Raw genomic sequence first — 25,998 nt, 5'->3', positions numbered from 1 at the left:
ACACCCCCGATGATTCTCCGAACCGGCGGGGAAGTGTCGAAGAATCGCGCCCCGGATGGTTTTGTAAGAGGGAGGTCTGTCGCACTAAGTTAATTGAATGTTTTGAGGAGGTGACATAAATGATTGACGAGGGAAGGGTTGCGGATTTTGTCTGCATGGAGTTTAGTAAAGCATTTGATAATGTTCCTCATGGCAGGCTGGTACAAAAGATTAGATCACATGGGCTCAGGGCTGAACTAGCGGGATGGATTCAGAACTGGCTTGGCCACAGAAGATAGTGTATTAGTGGAAGGCTGTTTTTCCGAATGGGGGTCGGGAACTATTGGTATTCCGCAGGAATCTGTACTGGGACATCTGCTCTTTGTAAAATATATAAATGACTTGTAAGAAAACGTAGCGGCTGTGATTAGCAAGATTAGCAGATGATACTAAGATTGCAGGAGTTGATGAAGTTGTCAGAGAATACAACAGGATATAAATAGGCTGCAAAATTGGCCAGTGAAATGGCAGATAGAGTTTAACCCGGCCAAATGCGAAGTGATGCATTTTGATCGATCCAATTCATGTGGGAGCTATGAAATAAATAGCAGAACCATCAGGAGAATAGATACACAGATAGATCGGGGCGTGCAGGTCCACAGATTCTAAAAAGTGGCAGCAGAGGTGGAAATGTTGGTAAAGAAAGCATATGGGTGCTTAACTTCATAGGACGGGGTATCGAGTATAAAAGCTCGAATATTACCTTACAATTATATAGAACGGTTCTTAGGCCACATTTGGAATACTGTCTCCAATTCTAGTCACCGCCCTACCAGAAGCACCATGAAATCATAAGACACAGGAGCAGTATTAGGCCACTCGTCAGATCGAGTCTGCTCCGCCATTCAATCATTTTTTAAAAATGAAATTAGAGTACCCAATTCATTTTTTCCAATTGAAGGAAAGTTTAGCGTGGCAAATCCACCAACCCTGCACATCTTTGTATCCTGGGGGCGAAACCCACGCAAACACAGGCGAATGTGCAAACTCCACACGGACAGTGACCCAGAGCTGGGATTGAACCTGGGACCTCGGCGCCGTGAGACTGTAGTGCTTACCAATGCGCCACGGTGCTGCTCCCGTCATTCAATTATGGCTGATATTTTTTTCATGCCCATACTCCTGCCTTCTCCCCATAACCCCTGATCCCCTTATTAATCAAGAACCTATCTATCTCTGTCTTAAAGACACTCAATGGTTTGGCCTCCACAGCCTTCTGCGGGAAAGTGTAACACAGATTCACCACCTTCTGGCTGAATACATTCCTCCACATCTCTGTTGTAAAGGATCGTTCCTTTCGTCTAAGATTGTGACCTGTGCTGCTAGTTGTTCTGACAAGTGGAAACATCCTCTCCACGACCACTCTATCCAGGCCTCGCTGCATCCTGTAAGTTTCAATAATATCCTATCTCCTTCTAAACAACGAGCATAGACACAGAGTCCTCAACCGTTCCTCATACGACAAGCTCTTCGTTCTAGGTAGCCTGTACGTGGAGGCTTTGGAAAGACAGTAAAGAAAAGGTGTACCTGGATGCTGCCTGGTAAGAAGGGTATTATCTATAAGGAGTATGTGATTGTTCTGTCTGGTGAGACGGAGGCTCAGGGGCGATCTGATTGAAGCGTCTAAAATTATTAGGGGTATAGATAGGGTGAACAGTTGTAGCCTTTTTCCGAGGGCAGGAATGACAATTACAAGGGGGCACAGGGTCTAGGTGAGGGGGGAATGGATTCAGTGGATATGTGCGGGGGAAGTTTTTTACACAGAGGGTGGTTGCCTGGAATAAACTGCCAAGTGAGGTGGTCGAGGCAGATATGTTCGCGACCTTTAAGACTTACCTGGATGGGCACATGAACAGACGGGTTATAGAAGGATACAGGTGGTTGGTCTAGATAGTGCACGTGATCGTCGCAGGCTTGCAGGGCCGAAGGGCCCCTTCCATTGCTCTATTGTTCTTTCTACCCTCAGAGATCCTGTGCCTTCTGATCCTGTATGGGTCCTTGCTATCGATTTAACTTAATTTCTTACTAAGAATGCAACCCGCCGCCTTTGCCCATCTCTCTCCTTTCGATTGGACACATATCCTTGTATACTTAGATACCGGCCCTGATTTCCTTGCAGCTACGTCTCTATGATTCCCACAACATCATACCGAACCAATTTCAATGTGTGCACCAATCTCACTTACCTTGTTCAGTATTCTGCGCACATTGTGGCACAACACCCTCAGTCCTGCATTGACCACCTCCATTCTCACACTCGTCACCTTATTTGCTCTGCCTAAATGTGATGTTTTTCACTTATTGTTGTCCTCTATTTCCCCTTCGGTTATTACGCCTCCTTAGCGGCAGCACGGTGGCGCAATGGTTGCCACTGCTGCCTCATGGCACGGAGGTCCCAGGTTCGATCCCGGCTCTGGGTCGCTGTCCACGAGGAGTTTGCTCATTCTCCCCGTGTCTGCGTAGGCCTCACCACCACAACCCAAAGATGTGCAGGGTAGGTGGATTGGCCACACTAAATTGCCCCTTCATTGGACAAAATGAATTGGGTACTCTAAATTTAAAAAAAATACATGAACCCTTCTCAGCTAACGCTCTGTTTCTGAGCTAACGCTCTGATTCTAATCTAACGCACTGCATCCCTGATCCGAGCGCGTTCCTAATATACCTGCATTTTCCACATTCAATATTCAGCCTAATGTAACAGAGGAATCTGTAACAATGATGCAGTAGAATGTTCTTTCTTCACGTTAACTCTGGCGCTTTTCTACTTTATTAAATAATTACCTCTTGGTAATTGGCCTTTCTGTCAACAAAAATACTCTCTTTCCTATCTCTATCTGAAACCCTTCTCGTTTAGAACCGCTCTATCAGACCTTTTTTTATCCCTCTCGCTGCCTTGAGGAGAACTACCTCCAAATTATTGAAATCAAAGAACGACTCCAAATGTTGCCGCAGTGATATACTATTTAGGATTGGTAATAACTTCCTTCATTGTATGAAATGCATTTATTTATCAAGAGCAGTATGCACATCTGTGGTCTGCGTGACTGTGGATTTTGGTATTTTTGCAGTTGCAGACACTGAGAGGTTCATCGTTACAGACTTCATCTCGTTTACACGTGGGATGATCTGAACTGAACCTCAAGCCCAGAAAATGGTACCTCTTTCTCTCTGTATGTGACCCTCTATATCTCCCTGTCTCACTCTATTTGCGACTATCAGAAAGGCATAATCCTCCCAGCTAATACTCACATATAAAGGATGGTTTTGTAGAGGTCCCTGGATTAGAGCCAAGCAGGGGTACTGTAGTAGAGTGACACACGCCGAAATAGCAAAAGTCAGACCAAGAATCTTTCCAAAGTAGCATGCAGGGAACCTGCAGAAAACAATTCAACAAACAAGATGTTTCACCGAATTGCAGAGTCGGCAGCACAGCTGACCATTGAGAAAACAGGCACAGCTGGTTTTCATATTCATATATTAACATTTCCCCCAAGCTTCCCTCCATCGGGTATTCAATTTTACAAAATTGATCTATGATCATCTTTCCACAGATTTTTGTGGCGTGAGTTCCAAATTATCACCACTTGTGACGGCATCAGCGTGTATTTGGAAATACCAAATGACGCTGTGTCCCACAATCCCGGATCCAATAGTCTCCAACGGTTCAAGTGGGTCAACCGAATTCCTTCACGGGATAGTTGAGTTTTGATAAATGTTTCTGAAATCCAAACCTTCTGCCTGCGATTGACTTACGCGATGGTGATGAAGGCGGAAGCTCCACCAAACAGGAAAGAGCGCGTGATGACTTGCAGGGCGAAGGTTACATACTGCACTTCCAGCACCGGAATTGCAGCGAAGATTGAGAACAAGACACCCAGAGTCACCGTGATGGCGAGAGACAATACGGCAGATGCCATGTCAGCCAATCTCTGGGAACTGGCAGTAACTGAGGATGAAGGAGAAATAACCTGATTTAAAACAGTCAATCTGAATTGTTGGGCAAAATTCACTGGCCCAATAAATGCACAGAGAGAGCTGCGGGACGGGAGGGGGAGTGGCAGGTGTGGCGGATGGTGTGGGGATGGGGAAATGTAATCAACCATCTCAACTCCAGAGAGCAAAGCATCCATCCAATGATGTGGTCGATTACCCACGTCTGACGGTAGCACAAAAATTATACCAGATTTGCTAAAAGTGGAAGGAATTTGAGCGCTCACACTGTAAAACCAGGATCAGGAGTGAGTTTACTGCCATTAATTTAGCTTGAGCAGCCTCTGAGGTCTCACACTGGATTTCCTGATATTGGGAAATGGTTGAATATTCACACGTCGGGCAGTACGGTGGCACAATGGTTAGCACTGCTGCCTCACGGTGCTGAGGACCCGGGTTCGATCCCGGCTCTAGGTCACTGTCCGTGTGGAGTTTGCACATTTTCCCCGTGTTTCCGTGGATTTCGCACCACATCGAAAGATGTGCAGGGCAGATGGATTGGCCACGCTAAATTGCCCCTTAATTGGAAACAAATGAATTGGGTACTTTAACATTTATTTTAAAAAGGGACGAATTGTGACAGGGAGGAAGCTGACTATTAATAGCTGGGCTACATGTGGTTGTGTGCTTAACTCGGCTCGCTGTGACGGATCGTGATCGAGTGTTCATGCGTCTTCATCTCTGGATTACATATGACTGGGCGGTAGATTAGTGTTCACATCCATAGTTCATGTGCCTGTGAGGGAGCTGGTCAATAAGCTCCAGATTACCAGTGACTGGAAGATAGATTAATTTACTACCATGAGTTAATTGGGATTGGGATAGAGCTTCGTGTTGACACCTGTACAGAAAATGAGTGGGAGTGAACTGAGCCTTCACAATTGGTTAACTGGTTGCGAGGAGGGAGTTCACCACTGGATTACCTGTTACTAGATGGAATAAACTTCGCGAATGGATTACTTGTAACACGTTGGGAACATTTCTTTCACAGCAAGATTACATATGACGATGAGGGAACCGAATGTTCATAATATGATTATCTATAATTTGGTATTCACAAGTAGATTATATGTCACTGGGATGAAGCTGCTTGTTCGGAGTTAAGAGGGAGGTAAAAATTACATCTAGCTACGAGATAACTGAGTCTTCATACTGGAGTTTCTGAGAGCGGGAACAGACGAGTGCTTGAAAGAGAGCTGAATGAGCACATTTGGATTACCTTTGAAACTGGATGACGATATTGTTCTGCGTCTGTGCCGGTCCAGAATCAAACCGTTCCAAGGTGCAATAAAAATGCCAAAGAACTGAGTGAAAGCAAAGGCGTTTGTCAACCTGCTAACTAAGAGAGAGAGAGGGAGGGAGAGAGAGAGAGAGGGAGAGAGAGAACATTCAAAACAAATAACATTTTTATTTTTTCGATTCAGTTCTCCTATGGGGCTTCTTTATTTGCGAAATTAATTTTGAGATCGTGTTTAGTCATTCTTTCAAGCTGTTTGTGATTGGGATATGTAGTTAGATGTGGATTGAGCTATCAGGCTCTGTGTGGACAGCTCTGTGAGCCTCGCCGTGACCTACTGCATGGGTCTCGCTGTTGGGTGGAGTATGTGTCTCATTCTTGACTAGGCTACGAACCTCCATGTTGACTAGGTTGTGAGTAAAGATGTAATTTGAGATATGTGTCTCCGTACGGAACAGTCTCGCTGTGGGCTGCTGTATGGGTATCGGTATTGGGTGGAGTACGTACCTCAGTGTGGATTGGTGTATGAGCCTCGCTGTGGGCTGCTGTATGGGTATCGGTATTGGGTGGAGTACGTACCTCAGTGTGGATTGGTGTATGAGTCTCGATGAGGCCGGAATATGAGTCTTGGCGTTGTGTGGGGTACATTTCTTTTTGTGTACAGCTACATGCATCCACGGGCTCTCTCTGTCTATTCTCTCTCCACCTTTCCTCTTAATCAGCATTCGCTGTCCCTCCTCAATCCCGTCTCTTCAGCTTGCATCTCACTTTTTTCTCTTTTGCCCTCTTTGCAAGCACTCTATATTATCGTGCGATCATTCCCAGCACTCGCACTCTCTACTCGCTCATTCACCTTTTCCTGGGAACTTGTTCATCTCTTTATCTGTACTTTCACTTCCCACTTAAAGTCTCAAAAGATGTGTCCTCGCTCCCAACTGACTCTTCCCTCCCGTATCGTCTGCTTCGCCAGTGAAATCTTTCCACAGCGAAAGGCTGTCCCATCATTCAGTTCTGTTGGACACTACCTATTTCATCTTCATTGTCTCACTCTAACCTTCACCCGTTCTTCACTCTCTGCTCACGTCGATCACTCATATTGTTCTCCTCTGCGCCAAATTTATCTGCCTGCCCTTCATATCTCCCCTCCATTCCCTTTCTATCTCATTCCTCTCTCCTTTCCCTAAATCCCTTAGCATCACTCCTGTCATCGCTCTCTTTGCTTTTCTTCCCACACCAAGGAACGATTAATTTCCATCTTCACCCTCTGTCTCTCTTCCACTCATCGAAATGCCATTACATTTCTCCCCCCTACCCGCAGTTTCCAGGCGGCAAACTATTTTCCTTAATTATTCCCTGATTTGTCACTTTTCCCACACATTATCCAGCTGATATCTACCCCTCGCTGAGACCTATTCACATCCAGCTTCCTTTTCACACGGCCCATTGCTGTCTATCCCCTCTGTCTCCATGTCTCGCTGTCTCGCAAACATCTACCTTGCTGTTTCTCATGCAGGAATTCCCTTACCTTTCCCTCATGTAATGTTTGGCCCGCTGCCTCTCCCTAAGCAACCGACATTTATTATTTTATCAGGTCTCCTTCGATACCCATATATCTTTCCGCCACGGTATCTGCCCTGATGCCTTTCATCCAAACTCTTCATCAATCGATCCCCTATCGCCCGCTCCATCGCTCTGTCCTTCCCCAGCTCAACCCCTTCATCACCATCTGTTTCTTCTGTCTCAAAATCTCACTGACCTCTCGCTCTCACTACCTTCCATTCGCTCACACTTCCTCTGCCCATTCTCTTCACTCTGTTGGTCACCCGTATTGGTACCCCCTCCACCCTCAGCAAATGTCATTTACTTCTCAGTGCTCAGTACCTTGCACAGAGTCACCGCCGGTGGCCTGGGTGAGCATGGGGTTTAGGGTACCAATGAATAAAGCCATTTGCAGCTGCATGATGGAGAGCCAGAACAGCTGGGTGAGGAATATTGTGGAGAAGATGCAGCTTCTGAAGGTAGGAATCTGTTCCTCATGTCCTGCTGAACCTGCAGCGGTGGGGCAGAAGAAACAAAGAAGACAGGGTTGTGACCAAAAGACCCCCACTATCAACATGCTGCGTGTTACCAATGTTCTGATACTGAATTGCTTCAGCCATATGAGAAATGTTGCTACACCAGCAGATCAGAGACTGGGGTTTCTGGGCGAGCATTTCACCTCCTTAATCTCATTTATCTCTGTCCAACATCTAAAGGACATAATTCCTGAGTGTGAAAAAGAAATACTCGGAGGATAGCATATTCGAGGAAACTCGGGAGAAGCACAGAAAAGGGACAAAACAGCATGAAAACATAAGTAAATGATTATGGAAAGAAAATGTGGCTCTATCACAACCGAATTCTCCCGAACCTCTAATGGGGAAGAGGGAACTGACAAATAAACGAGTCGAATACTTGGTGCTTGTGGATGTGGAGAAAAATTGGACAACCTCCCAGAATTAATGGTGAACAAGATAGCTGACAAGGCAAAAAACCAAACAAGTTAGTGTAAATTAAGGACAAGAAGACCAGTTTAAAACTACTGTGGGAATTCCTGTCTCTTAAAATAGATAAGAGCCGCAATTTGCAGATCAACATTGTTGGCTGTTGTGTATAATGGCTTCAGAGAGAACAGTGCCATTGCTTGTAATCTTTCTAAATTTTACCCATTTTGGAATGGTATCTGTTGATTGAAAGGTGGCAAATGTCAGACTCCTCTTTGAGAAAGACGGGAAATAGAAATATACTTGTTCCTCTGATCACAGTGGACAAAAAAATGCTTGAGTTTATATTAAACAACGTTACAACAGGAATCGTACAAAATAACTGCAGGATTTGACAGTCAACATGTTTTTTTATGAAAAGCTTGATTAACAAAACGATTGAAGAAATTATGAGGAAGTAGCAGTACAGCTGATGAGTCACCAGTGGAAGTGGTACATTTATATTTTTAGAAAGCGTTTATAAAGGTTCGCAGGAGAATTCAGTGAACAAGATTAGAACATCGGAAAAGTAGCAGCAGATGTGGAGGAACATAACTGGAAATGCCGGGTAGAGGAGAATGAAGAGCGGATGGACAGTAATGCTGGACATTTCTGAAGAGATAGATAGAAAAAATAAAGGCAAGGGAGGTAAATGAAGAGGGATGCCACTAGACAGGAGGGGGAGGAGGGAATCTTACCTTCGGTTGCATTAGGGGTGACAGCACCAATCATGTCCATCTCTTCCTGCATCTCACCATTCCCTCCCTCAGTGTTTTTCGAGCGAGAGAGAGAGCTTCTTTCCTTTTCTACCTTTCTCTCTCCGCCGTCTGCTTCCATATTCCCGTGTCCGTGTCCAATATCTCCTTCCATTTCATCATGTGTCCCGTCTTTCTCTCCAATATTTCCTTCTGTTCTGTGGTCTGGTTCCACCTGGCCTGACGTGGATTCTTCAAGGCTGAATGATGGCAGTGCCAGCGTATTACAGCTGATTCTGTCCGACCAAAGCAAACAATTCCTGGTTACAGTAAGAGGTCCAACATGTTCATTTCAAACACTAGCTTTCGGAGCACTGCTCCTTCCTCAGGTGAAAAAGCAGGCATGTATATTTCCACAACAATTACTGGTTAACCACAGGTTCTGCTCTGATGCAACTTTCGGCGCATGCTTTTTTTAAATGAAACAGGCGGGATATGCAGGAGATATGTCAACTATTCATACAAGTTGCAACGGGGGGGGGGGGGGGATTAATCAAAAGTCAAAGAGAACGGAGCTGAGGGGCAAAAAGAGCTGGAGGATAAACAACAGAAACAACTTGAGCAGATAATTTCTCATCGGGCACACAGAGCACCGAGTGGATACACCCAGCAGGGGAAAGAGCGTCAATGCATACACTGCAGCGCAGTAAAGGAAAGGACATTCACCTCCATATACTGGCCTGGTCTGTATTATGGACCAAAACCAGACAGGAACAGTGGCCCGGACACTGGACAGACACCTAGATATTTTATATTAATTTAGTGATATGGGCCAGGGTTTAGAAAGCCCCAAAGTGTATCATGGACTTCATCTGACCCACACCTTTGAATAGATTGTGGTATGGGGAGTACACGAGCATACCTTACAGGTGTGGTGCACCAGGAATCTGCAGTACTTTTAAATTAAAACAATGTTTATTTATGAAACCAGTTAACACTTTATAAACCCACAGTGAACATCTTAACTGTCAACACGAATAAATCCCCCAACGAATACAGTACTCTATATGTAACTCTTAATCTTACCTTCAAGAACCATGATGTGAAAATGCCGGCGTTGGACTGGGGTGAGCACAGTAAGAAGTCTTACAACACCAGGTTAAAGTCCAACAGGTTTGTTTCAAACACTAGCTTTCGGAGAACTGACTCATTCACCTGAGGAATGAGCAGTGCTCCGAAAGCTAGTGTTTGAAACAAATCTGTTGGACTTTAACCTGGTGTTGTAAGACTTGCAACATCCATGAGACAAAAATAACCCTTTTTAAAGAAAGACATCAGGTTTAAATCCTCTACTGAGAACCGTCTACACGCTGAATTCACCAAATGATCTAAATAGGCTTTAGATGGCAGAGAGATCAAAATTACTCATTCTTTGGCTGGCTGCAGCTCCAACACCAAAACAAAACTAAGAAACACAGACATCCTCGCTTTTCCTCAAAGCGAAGCTTAAAAGCAGAGCCAGAGCTCAGCTCCACCCACACTCTGATATCACTGCAGCTACTTGAGCAGACACAACTTCTCTTAAAATGATATTCCCATGACAATTGTAGGAATGTGACGTAAGGCTACCTCTCTACAGGAGTGATATTACAAATAAATAGTGCTTTGGTATATTAAAACAAACGCATTATCAACGGAGTTTTAAACATATCGTTAACATCACACCTGAAATTAGCTTACAATTGCCTCTTAACCAATATAAATTAATAGCGACTACTGTAACCCTTAACTGACATCCTTATTCCCACACAAACAACCATAAAACATCTCAGTTCTCAAGACACTGCTGAAACAGTTATTACTCGGGAATACCTGCTTCAGAGAGATTCTACTTGTGAAAGAGAGAGATTTTCACACTGTTTTGGAGTAGACCTGAATCCTCTCAGAACCAGGCAGACACTGACTGCCTTTCTTCAAAAGCTGTTTTAGCTTCTTTCCACTCAGATACACTCCTTGTCGGCGTGGAAATGAACTGTTAATATGGCTACATGTATGTATTCTAGTTAAACTGAGATGTTTGTCGTCTGCCAACACGATAAGCCAACTCTCGACCGTCCTTCTTTTCTGTAAAATGTCTGATAACTGAGCTACTTATTAACTAAATCATTTTAACAAGCTGAAATCCAATTATCTCTGCCGGGAATCATCATTAATACAAACCAAACTGCATTCGATCAAACTTTTCCGATACCTTTAGTACACCCTCGTTCCCAAAATCCTTTAATCAGGATAATTTTAACACGTGACTTCAGCAGTCAAATACTAACCCAGACCTTTAACCCTGACTCCCAATAATGCTGAAAATGCAACATATCTGGAATCCACAGGTTCATCACATCTACACGAGACTTGGGACCAACAACATGATTTTGTACACTTCACTGCTCCCTGAAATGACACAGTAATGCCAGTTCATGGGAACAAAGGAATGGATGACAAATGCTGGACTTTCAATGAAAGACTAAGGAAACTGAGACCTCTTAGCTGATGTGAAATCGTTTCCGAGGCTCCCCAATAAAGAAACAAAAAAGAACGGTGGCCATTTAAACAAATTGAATGGTATAAGATCCAGAAGGGGCTGGAAATTGTGGATACACCGAGGTTGTTCCCACTTCCAGGAGTATCTAGACCTAGGGAATCACTTTTTGAAAATAAGTGATACACGATAAAAGCGGAAATCAGATGAAGTTATCCGCTCAACCTGTCGTGTGATGAATGTAGTAATTGTTATCAATTATATTTTGTTGTGGTAATGTTAAAACCAGCCCAGTGCTCAAATATGAGCAGTGACTCCGCTACAACTGTAACTGAGGTATCGTAGAAGAGAGATAATCCTTGACGTTAAGCAATTCTTTGCTCCATTACTTTTGTTTTTGGAGGTCACTGGATATTGATAATTAATGAATGAAGGTGTTTATTCCTAGCTAAGCAGGTCATGAGATCTATTTGTGGGATAGAGATGACGACATGATTTGGAGGAGCCAGGTCTGACTGAAGTTTTTAGCAATTTTGCCCTGGGATTTCAATCCGACAAACATAAGGGTTTTCAGGTTGTTTCTGAAAGTATCTCTCTCCAATGTTGCATATAGAGAACAGCAGAAACCCCTGATTGCCAATTTTATTTATGAGAGGATTTTGAAGTGTACTCTGCTTTGTTGGAGTATATTTAGTGGCAGATGCAGGTTGAGTTTAATATTTTTATTATTTTTAAGAACTGCTCAAATGATAATTGTGAACCAATTTATCTGATGTAAATATTTTTTTTCTGTTTAAATTAAAGTTTGTTGGAGGCATAAGATATACCTATTGATGAGAACCGTTACTCCTGGGTTGAAGTATCCCTTCCTCAGAATTTCACAAATAGCAACATGTTTGCGGATTCTCGAAAGTAACTTAACAAAAATTAGGATCTGGTCCAGTATCGTCATTGTCGTAAGTCTTTGGAACTCTCTCACAAAAACTTTGGTAGAAGCAGAGTCTTGAACATTATAGGCAGACTCGGATAGAATCTTACTGATAAAGGCGGTAATAGATTAGCACAGGTAGGTTAATGCACATTTGATGTTGCCAAATGACCAGGCATGATTATGTTAAACAGTTAAAAGTACTCTAGGGGCTGAATGACCTCCTTCTGCTCCTTGTTCCAATGTTCACATGCTCGTGCAGGATATTTCAGAATACTTATAAAAAGTGCGTTTATGCACTCAAGACAAATGTCAATAAATGTCCGATCATTCGTATTGAAGTAGAGAAGTTAGTGAAACGGCCAAAATTGACGGAAAAAACAAATAACTGGGCAAAGATGAGTGGCAGATCAGATGATTTCTCAGAATAGAAAGAACTGCATCGTATGAATAGCTTGTTAATGAGGATAAATATATGAGAGTATGAAGGAAACTTTATTGGTGTGTACTGATGGATCGCACCAGGGTTTTTCAGGTGTTTAAATGGGAAGGTGATAGCTAGAATTTATATTGGTTCCCCAGAGAGGGAGAACTTCATATTATTGGGAGCTAATACGGAAATGCCGAATTGAATGGACACATAATATACTCACAGCTTCAATATTAATCTGGCAATAACTGTAAATTAGGAGTAGTTGAGCAATTTTGTGAAATTACACTCACTATAGAAGTGGTGCTGAGCAATTTGAAGGAGCTGCCAGCTGACAATATCCAGGCCCAGATGGAATTCATCCAAGGTCATAAACATGTGGCTAATGAGTTAGTCGATGTGTTGTTGTTAATTTACCAAATATCCCTTGATTAGCATTAAGTTCCATCTGGCTGGAAAATGGTGAATATAACCTATGTAACCGAGAAACAGTCACAATGAAATAAAAAAAACGTTCGCTTCAAAACATTTCTTTGCGGGGGCGGGGGAGGTGAGAATCGATGTTTAATAAGATTGTAGCTAGACACACAGAAGGAAAAAACACTCAATTTATTCAGAAAGTGTCAGCATGGTTTGTGAAATTAAAACCGGGTTTTGCCAATTTCCTGGTGATTTTGGAAGGAGTACATCAGTCATATAGATAGAGGAGAACCTGGTGCATGAGATTTCCAGAAAATATTTAACTATGTACAATTTAACAATAGGTAATTACACAAATAAAAGTTCATTACAATGCCTCCACTATATTCGCCTGGGCAGAGATTGAATATTGGACAGAAAATAGATGGTATGGCTAAAGGTGTTGTTACCTCATTGACAGAATGCGACCCCTGAAGTCTTTGCAATTAACATCACTTATTTAGATGATGGAAGTAAAAGCATGATAAATTCTCAGTCGACAGAATGGTAGTCAGGAAAGTATTGTTTGAAGTATACATGCGATTGCAGATGCAAACTGTCAGTGTATGTCAGTGGAAAACACCTGCCGGATACAGTATAACGTGTAGAAGTGTGAAGTTGCTCAGTTTGGATGGAGGCAGCAAAAAGGACAAAGTATTACTAAAACGGGGAATGACTGAAAACGCGAAGCTGCAGAGTGATTTAGGTGTTCTCGTGTACGAGTTACAGGACGCTTGCATGTCGGCGCAGCATTCAAATCAACAGGCTAATTGAATGCACTATTTTGTAAGGAGAGAGTTGGTACATAAACAATCAGATTGGCATACCTCAGATATTTAAGGCATTGTTGAGATGGCACCACGAATACTGTTTCCTTGATGAAGGAATTAAGTAAATGCATTGGGGTTCAAATGACATTTACGAAATGAATTCCAGGAATGTGACTTGCCTTATCAGGATAGGCTAATCTGGATTGGTTTCTGCTGGAATGCAGAGGACAGGGACTGACTTGACTAAGGTTGCTGAATTCCGGAATGGTATTGACAATCTGAAAGTGGAAATAATCTTCCCTCTTCTCAGTGAATGCAGAAATAGATAGAAATATCGGAGGATATTTGATTCTCTATAAGTCTGGGAGACTTCTGGACTTCTTCAGAAAACCTTGCAAACAAGGTCATTGAACAGTTTCAGGCAGAGGCGGAATGAAATATTCTTCAGCGATCTAACCAAAGATTATTTCGTGTTATTATGAATGAGGAATTCAACAGGAACAATTTAGCTCTCATTTTATTCCATAATAGAGCAGGTTCGAGGGGCTGAATGGCCAACTTCTTTATCGAGTTTGCATGTTTGTACGTTCACAGGGTTCAGATCAACTAACCTCTGCTCGGAGACATATATCTATGACATGATTTTGTTTCTGGTGTGGGTGGTGTTACTCCATAACGGGAAAGTGCAGAACCAGCATTTACATTCAACATCAGGAAAATAATGTCATTGGGTCATACAGTCATCCAACGCAGAAAAGGCCATTCGGCCAAGAGGCTCTTCGCCAGCAATAGCTACCCTTAATCTAACGCCCAACTCACTGGAACGCACTTGCCCTAATATCCTTGCATGTGATTGAATTATGAGCGCCCATCCACGTACTTTTCAAAGGTTGTGAGAGATCCAGCTACCACTAACTTTCCAGGCTGTGCATTCCAGATTCCCACCATCCTCTCGATTATTTATTATATCATGTCCCCTCGGTGTCTCCCGTCCTTAGACTAAAACTATGCCCGCTTGTGATTGACCTCTCAACCAAGAGAAACAGCTGCTTGCTATTTCAACCTCCAAAACTCCTCGCCATCTTTTACACCTCAATTATATCCCACCTCAGCCTTCTCTGTTCTAAGGAAAACAATCCAAGCCTATCACCCCTCTCCCCACAGCTCAGATGCCTCATCCCCGGCAACATGCTTGTGAATCTCTTCGGTACCCCATCGAGTGCAATCACCTGTTTTAAATAGTGAGGTGACCAGAACTAGACACAGCCCTCCAGCTGTTGCCTTACCAATGTACTGGAGAGCACCAACAAAACATCCTTCCTCTTAAATTCTAAGACACTACTGTTGATACAAGTGCCTTCTGAGCTATAATATTCAAATTCTCTGTCACCTTCAGGGATCTATGAACAAATATGTCAAAATCCATCTTTTCGTCTGAGCTTCCTAATGTCCTGCCTTTCAATAGATACTACCTTCCCCTCTTTCACCTTCCAAAGTGCATTGGCTCGCGCTGTGCAGGGTAAAACACCATTTGCCAATTCTCGGCCCACCTGGCAACTACATTTTCCTGCAACCTCAGACCCTTTTCTTCATTGTTAACCATCCTACTGATCTTGGTGTCATCTGCGATCCTTGTCATTATCCCCCCCCCCACCATGCTCTCGTTTATATCATTTAAATGTGTAACAACACTAAGAGATGCAACACTGATCCGTGTGGTACGTGATTGTACACCGGACTCCACCACCCTGTGTCCAATTACTAAGCTTGTTTAGGATGAATCTTGGCAAGATTCCTTGAATTCCACGTGCTTCAAAATTCTCAATCAGTCTCCCATGTCGCCCTCTAAGTGTGCAGACCAACCAGCAAGCATAAATTTCCAGAGTCACACTGTCGACTGATTATTTAAGAACGACTGCCAGTCGTAATTAGTGCAGTCGGGATCATTACGTAAGTGACACCCAATCGAAGCATCACATCGAAATACGAGGGATACGCTGGTAGGGTGGTTAGCACTGTTGCTTCACAGTACCTGGGACACCGGTTTGCTTCCGAACTTGGATGATTGTCCCTGTGGAATTTATACATTCTCTCTGTCACCGTGTGTTTGCTCCGGGTGCTCCCGTTTATTCCCACAGTCAAACGATGTGCAGACTAATTGGGCTGGCCATGTTAAATTACCACTAAGCGTTGAAACGTAAGGTGGGATTTCTGGGGCTAGGTATGGTGGTCTTGTGAAGTATGGGTGCAGATTCTATGGGCCGAAATGCCTCGTTCTGCACTATATTCAATGATGCCATTAATTGTTCTCCATCTGTAGCATTCACACACCTCACATTAATTACAGGTAGTAACTTACTTCCTAGCATATGTTACTCTGCAGAGAATTTTGATGCGATTCCACTGAAACTCTACTGCATTTCTATCACTCCAGGAAGAAGCAAGTTTGATCCCTCAATTTAATTGTATTATGGATTTTAGTGTTTTTTTGCCAGTTCCAGCTCTCACTCTACATAAAGGAGACACATCCATATGATGTTAATACATCCAGCAATTCTCTCTCAGCGCTGTGTTATTCTATCTATAAGGTACACAGAAACTTTTACAATTTCAAGCTGCAATTGACGCCTGCCCATCAGCTATTGAGTGTCTAAACTCAGTGGACAACGTGGATTATATTCCAATCTCGAAATCACTCCCAGACAACTATATGTAAACAATTCGAATCCATCGACGGGAGAAAGTTTGTAACTCATTTTCGGGTTTATGTATTTCCATATATACTCCACCCCACAAGAAATTTGCTTTCAATCTCGGAGGAGCTTCCTCTTGTGTGTTAACCTAAATGCCGTGAAACTGTGAACGTCTCCATTGCTTCCCATCCATTAACTCACCATTTGTCCATTTTGCATGTTATTCAATAAATGTACCAGCCAAGCACTGAGCTTGGCTTGCAACATTTAACTCTCTGTTAGCTGTTATTCAACATGTAAACCACATCTGGATCCTTGACAGAAGACAAACATATATATATATATATATAAAACCTCTCAGTCCACAGATTAGATTCCATTCAGTATGTTATTTCTCAGTTACTGAGTTATCCGTTTCTTTCGACCTCTCTGATGAGCCCATCAATAGCTTGATATTCCAGTCTGTATCGAGCCAGTTTCTAACATTGATTCAAATGTAAGAAACTCGCAGCCCCTCGATTAACTTTGATTTGTGTCTCTGTTGCTTGATATATTTTCACCCCCATAACCGCCTCCCAACTCCCGAAAAGCGTGATTGAATTCCAGCCTGTAATCCACTAAAAAAAGCTTAAATCCAGAGCAATATTTTAGATTTTAGCCGATAAACAAATCAACTGACGATAATGATGATAGTCATTGACATTGTACTCTTAATTGTTCATTCTGCAATTCTGATGTTTTATTCGATTCTAGTTTCTAACTTAAACTAAGTTACCTGCTCCTCGCCATGTACACTTCGATCAGGTACTGGCCTGTTATACGTTCCCAGCTCTGATTATGTAGATCACCACCAGACCCCAGGATGCACATTCAACGCTAAACACACTCGCTGGGTAATGACTTTATGCACATCAAATCATAAAATGACTTCATTACATTCTAAATTGTTGTATGCAATACGTTGCCGAGGGTATACTAACTATATTATGCATTAACACATTACCCTAGCCAGCAAGTGAAAGCCTACAATTAGATTGCAGCCTGTGGCTATCTCCGAGGAAACTGCCATTCAAAGTTCAAAGCATTTTATAAACCACTGACAGACTTCTAGCGTGTAATTCATTCCTGTGTAATTAATCTTAAATACAGATCTCGCATATGCACGCCATAACACTTCACTAGTCACCATTGAGTAAATTGATCCTGGGTATCTCTTGTTCCGTGCATATCCCAAAAACATCTCGGGAGATTACAGCAAATTACTGTGGATGCTGGAATCTGAAACAAAAAGAGAAAATACTGGAAAATCTCAGCAAGTCTGATTGCATCTGTGGAATGGAGGGAAAGGGGAGTTAACGTTTTGAGTCTGGATGACTCTTTGTCAAAGAGACTCTTTGTTAACGCTTTGTCAAAGCTTTGACAAAGAGCCCTCCAGATTCGAAATGCAGGCTCCCTTTTGCCGCCACAAACGCTGTCAGACCTGCTGAGATTGTCCAGTATTTTCTGTTTTTGTTTAGGGAGATTACAACTTGGAACTCGCTTCTTAGTATATTTAATTATATATCTGATCCAGACAAATGCCTGGATTTTGCTGAAAAGTAAACCTCCTCCTCTCCTACTTACCCAAAGGTGTATCGCTCTGGTAGTGGATACGGAATGTGTGTCCGAGGAAGCAGAAATAATGTCCGCAGGATGTGAATGGTGCTGAGCGAGGCAATGAACAAGAACATGGACATTAGGGAAAAACCAGCTTCGTGCAAAACCTGCAAAAAAGAGATACGGGGTAAAATTAAACAGGAACAAAGAGCAATACAGCACAGGAACAGGCCCATCGGCCGACGAAGCCTGCGCCGACCATGATAGCTGCCTAAATTAAAACCGTCTGCACTTACGGAATTAATATCATTCCATTTCCACCCAATTCATAAATATGTCTGGATGTCCCTTAAATACCGCTATCGTACCTGCTCCCACCACCGCCCGAGGCAGCGCGTTCCATTCATTTACCACCCTCTGTGTAAAAAACTTTCCCCCACGCACTTTATACCTAGGCCTAACTACGGTCCTGTACAGCTGCAACATGACTTGCCACATTTTATGTTCAATGTCCCGACCGATGAAGGCCAACATGCCGAATGGCTTCCTGACCGCCTTATCCACGTGCATTGCCACTTTCAGTGATAGGTGGACATGCACACCCAGATCTCCCTGCCGGTCAGTACTCACAAGAGTTCTACCATTTATTTTGTAATTCCGACATGCATTGGACCTTCCAAAGACCTCACACTTGTCGGTATTAAACTCTATCTGCCATTTCTGCTCAGTTGATATCCTGTTGATATCCTGTTGTATCCTCTAACAATCCTCTTCACTATGCGCAAGCCCAGCAAATTTTGTGTCGTCTGGGAACTTACCAAACAGACGAGCTACATTTTCTTCCAGATCAGTTATATACACCACGAACAGCAAAGGTCCTGGAACTGATCCCTGTGGACCTCCGCGAGTCACAACTTTCCACTCAGAAAAACACTCTTCTACTGCTACCCTCTGCATTCTTTGCCCAAGCCAGTGCTGTATCCAACTTGCCAGCTCTCCTCTGATCCCGTGTGACTTCACTTTTTGTACCAGTCTACCATGAGGTACCTTGACAAAGGCTTTACTGAAGTCCATGTAAACAACATCTACTGCCTTTCCCTCATCTATCATCTTTGTCACCTCCTCGAAAAATTCAATCAAATTAGTGAGACATGACCTCCCCTTCACAAAACCATGCTGTCTATCACTCATAAATCCATTCGTTTCGAAATGTGAGTAAATCCTGTCTCTAAGATTTTTTTTCAAATAATTTCCCAACCACTGACGTAAGGCTAAGCATCATATAATTTCCTAGATTATTCCTGCTGCCTTTCTTAAACAAAGGAACAACACTGGCTACTCTCCAGTCTTCTGGAACTTCACCTGTAGCCAATAAGGATACAAATATTACTGTCAAGGCCGCAGCAATTTCCTCCCTTGCCTCCTTCAGTTTTCTGGGGTAGATGCCATCAGGCCCTGATGACTGATCTCCTTTAATGCTTTTGAATATGCCCAACACCTCTTCTTTATTAATATCAACATGACTCAGGAGATCTCCACACTTAACCCTATACTCCTTATCCACCAATACCTTCCCTTTGGTGAATATTGAGGCAACGCATTCATTTAGTATCTCGCCCATTTCCACTGGTTCCATACATAGACTCCCACCAATATCTTTGAATGGACCAACCCTTTGTCTGGATACACTTGCTCTTTACAAATGTATGAAAAGCCTGAGGGTTTTTCTTAATCCTGTTTGCCAACGACATTTCATGATCCCTTTTAGCCTTCGTTTTATGATCTTTTATTGTCACACATAGGCTCACATTAACACTGCAATGAAATTACTGAGAAAATCCCCTAGTTGCCTCATTCCGACGCCTGTTCAGGTGCACAGAGGGAGAATTCAGCATGTCCAAATTACCTAAAAACACGACTTTCGAGACTTGTGGTAGGAAACCGGGGCACCCGGAGGAAATCCACGCAGACACGGGTATAACGTGCAGACTCCACACAGACAGTGACCCAAGCCGGGAATTGAACCGGGGACCCTGGAGCTGCGAAGCAACAGTTCTAACCACTGTGCTACCATGCCGCGTTTTCTAACTCCTACCTTAAGTTCCTTCCCACTTGCTATATATTCTTCAAGGGCTTCATCCGTCCTAACATTTTTAGACCTTACGAATGCTTCCTTTTTCTTTTTGACAAGATTCATAATATCCCTCATTATCCTGAGTTTGTTATACTTGCCACCCTTATCTTTCATCCTCACAGGTACATGCCGGTCCTGAATTCTAATCAACTGACATTTGACAGCGCCCCGCATGCCAGATGTTGATTTTCCCGCAAACAGCCTCGCCCAGTCAACATTCTCCAGATCCTGCCTAATGCTGTTGTAATTAACCTTCCCCCAGTCTAACACATTCACCTGTGGACTACTCTTGTCCCTATCCATAAGCAGCTTAAAACTTACAGCATTATGACCACTACTCCTGAAATGATCGCTTACTGAAACTTCGAATACCTTCGGTCAGCAGTGAGTGTTAAGAACTGATCACGTCTGACCCAATGCTGCATTACTCTCTAGTATTCTTCCCCAGCAGCTGTTACTTTATTCTCTCTTCTCCTCTTGCCGCCGTGACCTGCATGCAGATATCTCTTTCTCTCGCGCTGTCGATCATTTCCCCTTTCAAACCATCTATCTCTCTTCACTAGCTCCCCTTTGATCCCCTGACTCTGACTCAGCAGTACTGTCCTGCAAGCCAAACTGTTCTGCATTTCCTTTCTTCCCTGGTCCTTCAAGAGTGATGTCTGGCCCTTTCCATCTCTGCCTTTCGTCTATACCGCTTCGAAGTTGCCCCTCTTTCCCCAGTATGCACGCTGTTTCTTCTCCCTCTCTATCTCCCTCAGTGTCAACAACCCTCTGCGCGCTATCTCCGTGCCGATCTATTCACTCCTTCGCCCTCATGCACGCGAACCCTGTGGTGTCTCTATCTCCAAAGGAAGGATCCTCTCTAATGGAACCCCCGATTCCCACCAGTAAGAACCGATGGCCGAAACACGTTTTTGCTAACGTGGAAATGGCGTGCGGTGAGACTTTGACCTCTCATCGATTGAGTGGGGCGACACAACACTGATATCTTACAGCACAGCGGAAACACGCTCAATTAAGTCCTAAGGTGATTGTGTGGAGTTTGATATTCTTTCTGTGTCTGCGTGGATTTCATCCGGAAGTTAGAGTTTCCGCCAATAGTCCATATGTGTGCAGGTTACGTGGAGTTCTGGGGCAACAGGTAAATGGCGGAGCACTAGGTCTACACAGAGTGATTTTTCTACGGGATCTGTGCCGACTCGATGGGCAGAATTCCCTCCTTTTGCACTGTAGGAATTCTGTGGTTCCATATGTTCGACGCCCGCTGAGCTATTTTACAAGATGTTTGAATTCTCTTGCCTCAATCTGTTTTCTGAAACAGTTTTCGTCTCCTTTCTCAGAAACCACAGCATATAAAAATGCTATTTTCCCATTGTGTCTGTGGCAGCAATTTTAAAGAGCGACCCTATTGTCCTGTTTTCACCCTTTGAATGTTCCCTCTTGCGAGTTGGTCGAAAACCGCTTACAAATCACCTTAACCAGTAGAAACACGACTGATGAGGAATCCAGTGCTCCATTGTACAGTGTGATAATCGTAGAGCGTCTGTTTGTAAACAAATTTGCAATCTGCGAATGAGATCAAATTATAATATTATTAAGACACGTTCCATTGAGCATTAGGCCACTTTGCGGGTCCTGTTCTCTGGATTGTACGAAGAGCTTCCAAGACCATTCCTGAACCTGCAAATTAGGATTGCGGGTAAGACACATGTAATATACAAGCAGGTACTTAGCTAAAGTAGAGTTAGATTCAGTTACGAACATTCTATGCCCTGAGTAACAAAATTTCTACCACCCTATGGGGAAAATAAATTGATGTTCCCTAATCCCTCTAATTATTCTGTCTTTTTAAAAAATTGACTTATTATTGTCACATGTATTAGTATACAGTGAAAAGTATTGTTATTTGCCAATGGACAAAAGTATTGTCAATTATTTTCAATCAATCCCGGAGACTTTATTAGCACTCAGCTGCTATATGTCCTCCCTATCTATTCCAGTTGGCCCCACATAATTCTCCAGTTCTCGATTAAATCGTCCCTAATTTTCTCTACTCCAAAAAAAAGCAAACTCACTCTAATCAAATGTTCCTCCCAACTATTTGTTTGCCATTGCTGCCCACATCTGCCTAAATGTCCTCTCCACATTCCCCAGGGAAATCATGTATTTATTTGTCCGTGGAGAACACAATTCGATGAAATCTGAGGCTCTGCTCTAATCAATATAACATACAGATCCAGCATGACATCTGTGATCTTCATTGCCACGTCCCGGCGGGTATGTGAACTGTGTCATGCAAAGAGTGGCATAGGTGTGCGTGAGAATGAGAAACACGTCTCATGTACCCCTACTGCGATGTCCCGCCCAGTATGCACGTAATGAGATTGAATTCAATTTTCCACTCAATTATCCAATCACTTAGTGCAGATCTAGCCTGATTGGGGCTGTTTAGCACACTGGGCTAAATCACCGTATTTCAAAGCAGACCAAGGCAGGCCAGCAGCAAGGTTCGATTCCCGTAACAGCCTCGCCGAACATGCGCCGGAATGTGGCGTCTAGGGGCATTTCACAGTAACTTCATTGAAGCCTACTGGTGACAATAAGCGATTTTCATTTTCATTTCATCTCATCACAGATTGTGTGCTACAAACTTGGGTTCGGTCGCTGTCTGTGCGGAGTCTGCACGTTCTCGCCGTGTCTGCGTGGGTTTCCGGGTGCTCTGCTTTCCTCCCACAAGTCTCGAAAGATGTGCTGTTCGGTGAATTGGATGTTCTGAATTCTCCCTTAGTGTACCCAAACAGGCGCCAGAATGTGACGACTCGGCGACTTTCAATAGTACAGATTATACTGAGGAATAATCAGCCTGTCGGGTGGATAACCGAATTGGATATTTGTGACATTAAGCTTGACACAAGGAGTAACAAAGCCCAACGTCCCCTGACTCAAATGTCGCCCATGTTCCTTTCGCCTCAGCTCACACTCGTTGTACCACTGAACGCCAGGTGGAAAGGGGGAATTGGCCTCATTTCCGGCTGTCCTGTGTTGGCGAGAATGCACCAGCTGTGATGTGGAAACCCAGGATTTCACAGGAGGATAGTCTCAACTTGTAACAGGCATCACCAGTCTTTCTATTATATCATTATGCAGTTCCCCACAATTTTCGACACACTTTCGGTAAACCGTTTGTGTATTAAACAGACCAAGCCCCATATTACAATAACATTTCCATTCAGAGCTTCTTTCTTCATTTCCGGATTTGCTAAAGTGCTTCACGACCAGAGAAGGAGGATTTGAAATATACGCACTATCGGATGTTGAAAACACTTTAGCTAATTTCAACAGAGCAAATCTCGACAGACGACTTGATTACTGTCAAATTAACTGTTTTTCTGTGCGGTGATGTGCATCAATGTATACACACAAGTGGTTAATGTAAACACACTACAACTAAATAAACACTAGAGGGAGCACCGGAGATGACATGACATGCAGCCACACAGCTAATGAACACACAGAATAGGACACGACCAATGGGCAGTCAAGACACCCAGAGGTGACACTACAACAGGGTGTCATTACACAACCCATATATAAGGAGAGAGCTCACATGCCCTTCCTCTTCCCACAGGCGACACTTAGAGAGTAGGACAGGGGCATTTCAGAAGCATCACACCCACCATGTGGCTTAGAGCAGACTGGTTAGTTAAACTGAGTTACTATAGCAAGATTAGCAGGAGAGTTGAACTCATAGAGAACTGTGGTAAAGATTCAATAAATCACATTGAACTTGCTTCAAAGTCTGGAGGATATTTTGGTCAAAGCTGCATCGAGTTACATGTTACCCCAGAGTACATAATAAAACAGTCTGATGCTGATTGAGATTCAGAATTAACATCCTGGCTCGGCAGAGCACTTTTCACCCAACAGCAGTGGTGACGATTCATGTTCCTCAGTGGGAAATGGAGACTCGGTTTAATGGTTTCACCGAAAGTTGGTAACTGGCAGTGCATCCCTTCCAATGTGTGTGTTCATTCAGTTCTGAGTCCGAGTGTACTTGGCTGTCAGATTATATTTCAGAAACACCATTGTCCAATTCTTCACTGTTTTGTGTCACATTTGTTGCTGTTTCCTCACAGAGTTGAATGTTGCCTTTTACATCGATAATGTTTCTTAGCAATTGCAAAATTCTCCATCGACCTGATCTCGGACAGTGCAGTGCTCCCTGATATTGCAGGGCTCCGAGACAGTGTAGAGCTCCCGGACAATGCAGCGATCCATGACACTGCAGGGCACCTAGACGGTGCACCGCGTCCTGGCACTTTAGTGCTTCCGGACAGTGCAGCGCTCCCGGACAGTGCAGCGCTACTGGAAAGTGCCGCGCTCCCGGACAGTGCAGCGCTCCGAGAAAGTGCAGCGCTCCCGGACAGTGCAGCGCTCCAGGAGAGTGCAGAGCTCCTGAACAGTGCAGTGCTCCCGGTCAGTGCAGCGCTCCCGGACAGTGCAGTGCTCCCGGACTGTGCAGCGTTCCTGGACAGTGCTGCTCTCCGAGACAGTGCTGCGCTCCTGGACAGTGCAGCGCTCCCGGACAGTGCTGTGCTCCCAGAGAGTACACCGGTCCCGGACAGTGCAGCGCTCCCGGACAGTGCTGCGATCCTGGACAGTGCAGCGCTCCCAGGCAGTGCAGCGCTCCCAGACAGTGCAGCGCTCCCAGACAGTGCAGCGCTCCAGGACAGTTCAGTGCACCTGGACAGCGCACCGCTCCCGGAAAGTGTGGCGCACCCGGACAGTGCGGCGCTCCTGGAAAGTGCAGTACTCCAGGATCGTGCAACACTAACGGACAGTGCAGCGCTCTCGGACCGTGCCGTGCTCCGGACAGTGCAGCGCTCACGGACAGTGCCGCGCTTCCGGACAGTGCAGCGCTCCCGGTCAGTGCAGTGCTCCCGGACAGTGCAGCGCTCCCGGACAGTGCAGCGCTCCAGGACTGGGCAGCGCTCCCGGACAGTGCAGCACTCTCGGAACGTGCCGCGCTTCCGGACAGTGCAGCGCTCTCGGACAGTGCCGCGCTTCCGGACAGTGCAGCGCTCCCGGTCAGTGCAGCACTCTCGGACAGTGCAGTGCTCCTGGACAGTGCAGCGCTCCCGGACAGTGCAGCGCTCCCGGACAGAGCGGCGCTCTCGGACAGTGCAGCGCTCTCGGACAGTGCAGCGCTCCAGGACAGTGCGGCGCTACTGGACAATGCAACGCTCCGGGACTGTGAAGCGCTCCCGGGCAGTACAGTGCTCCCAGACAGTGTGGCGCTCACGGACAGTGCAGCGCTCTCGGACAGTGCAGCGCTCCAGGACAGTGCGGCGCTACTGGACAGTGCAACGCTCCGGGACTGTGAAGCGCTCCCGGGCAGTGCAATGCTCCCGGACAGTGCGGCGCTCACAGACAGTGCAGCGCTCTCGGACAGCGCAGCGCTCTCGGACAGTGCAGCGCTCCAGGACATTGCGGCGCTCCTGGACAGTGCAGCGTTCCGGGACTGTGCAGCGCTCCCTGGCAGTGCAGTGCTCCCGGACAGTGCGGCGCTCACGAACAGTGCAGCGCTCTCGGATAGTGCAGCGCTCTCGGACAGTGCAGCGCTCCAGGACAGTGCGGCGCTCCTGGACAGTGCAGCACTCCCGGACAGTGCAGCTCTCCCTAAAAGTGCATTACTGCTGGACAGTTCAGCGCTCTCGGACAGTGCAGCGCTCCCGGAGAGTGCGGCGCTCCTGGACAGTGCAGCGCTCTCGGACAGTGCAGCGCTCTCGGAGAGTGCAGCGCTCCCGGACAGTGCAGCGCTACTGGAAAGTGCCGCGCTCCCGGACAGTGCAGCTCTCCGAGAAAGTGCAGCGCTCCCGGACAGTGCAGCGCTCCAGGAGAGTGCAGAGCTCCTGACCAGTGCAGTGCTCCCGGTCAGTGCAGCGCTCCCGGACAGTGCAGTGCTC

General features: G+C 44.8%; 1 protein-coding gene across 1 annotated transcript in view; it reads right to left on the bottom strand.

Moving 5' to 3' along the window:
• Positions 1-25,998, bottom strand: part of LOC119968046 (solute carrier family 43 member 3-like) — a 66,009-nt gene that overhangs the window by 16,070 nt on the left and 23,941 nt on the right. The window contains exons 6-12 of the mRNA XM_038801144.1: positions 21,506-21,598; positions 17,926-18,065; positions 8,490-8,782; positions 7,151-7,318; positions 5,252-5,371; positions 3,796-3,988; positions 3,292-3,415 (exon numbers count right to left, since the gene is read on the bottom strand). Coding sequence (XP_038657072.1) covers positions 3,292-3,415; positions 3,796-3,988; positions 5,252-5,371; positions 7,151-7,318; positions 8,490-8,782; positions 17,926-18,065; positions 21,506-21,598 — 1,131 coding nt within the window. The remainder of the gene's footprint in view (positions 1-3,291; positions 3,416-3,795; positions 3,989-5,251; positions 5,372-7,150; positions 7,319-8,489; positions 8,783-17,925; positions 18,066-21,505; positions 21,599-25,998) is intronic.

This window comes from Scyliorhinus canicula, chromosome 6 (genome assembly GCF_902713615.1).
Source record: "Scyliorhinus canicula chromosome 6, sScyCan1.1, whole genome shotgun sequence".
Classification (NCBI taxonomy): Eukaryota; Metazoa; Chordata; class Chondrichthyes; order Carcharhiniformes; family Scyliorhinidae; genus Scyliorhinus; species Scyliorhinus canicula.
This window is presented reverse-complemented; position numbering and strand designations above follow the sequence as displayed.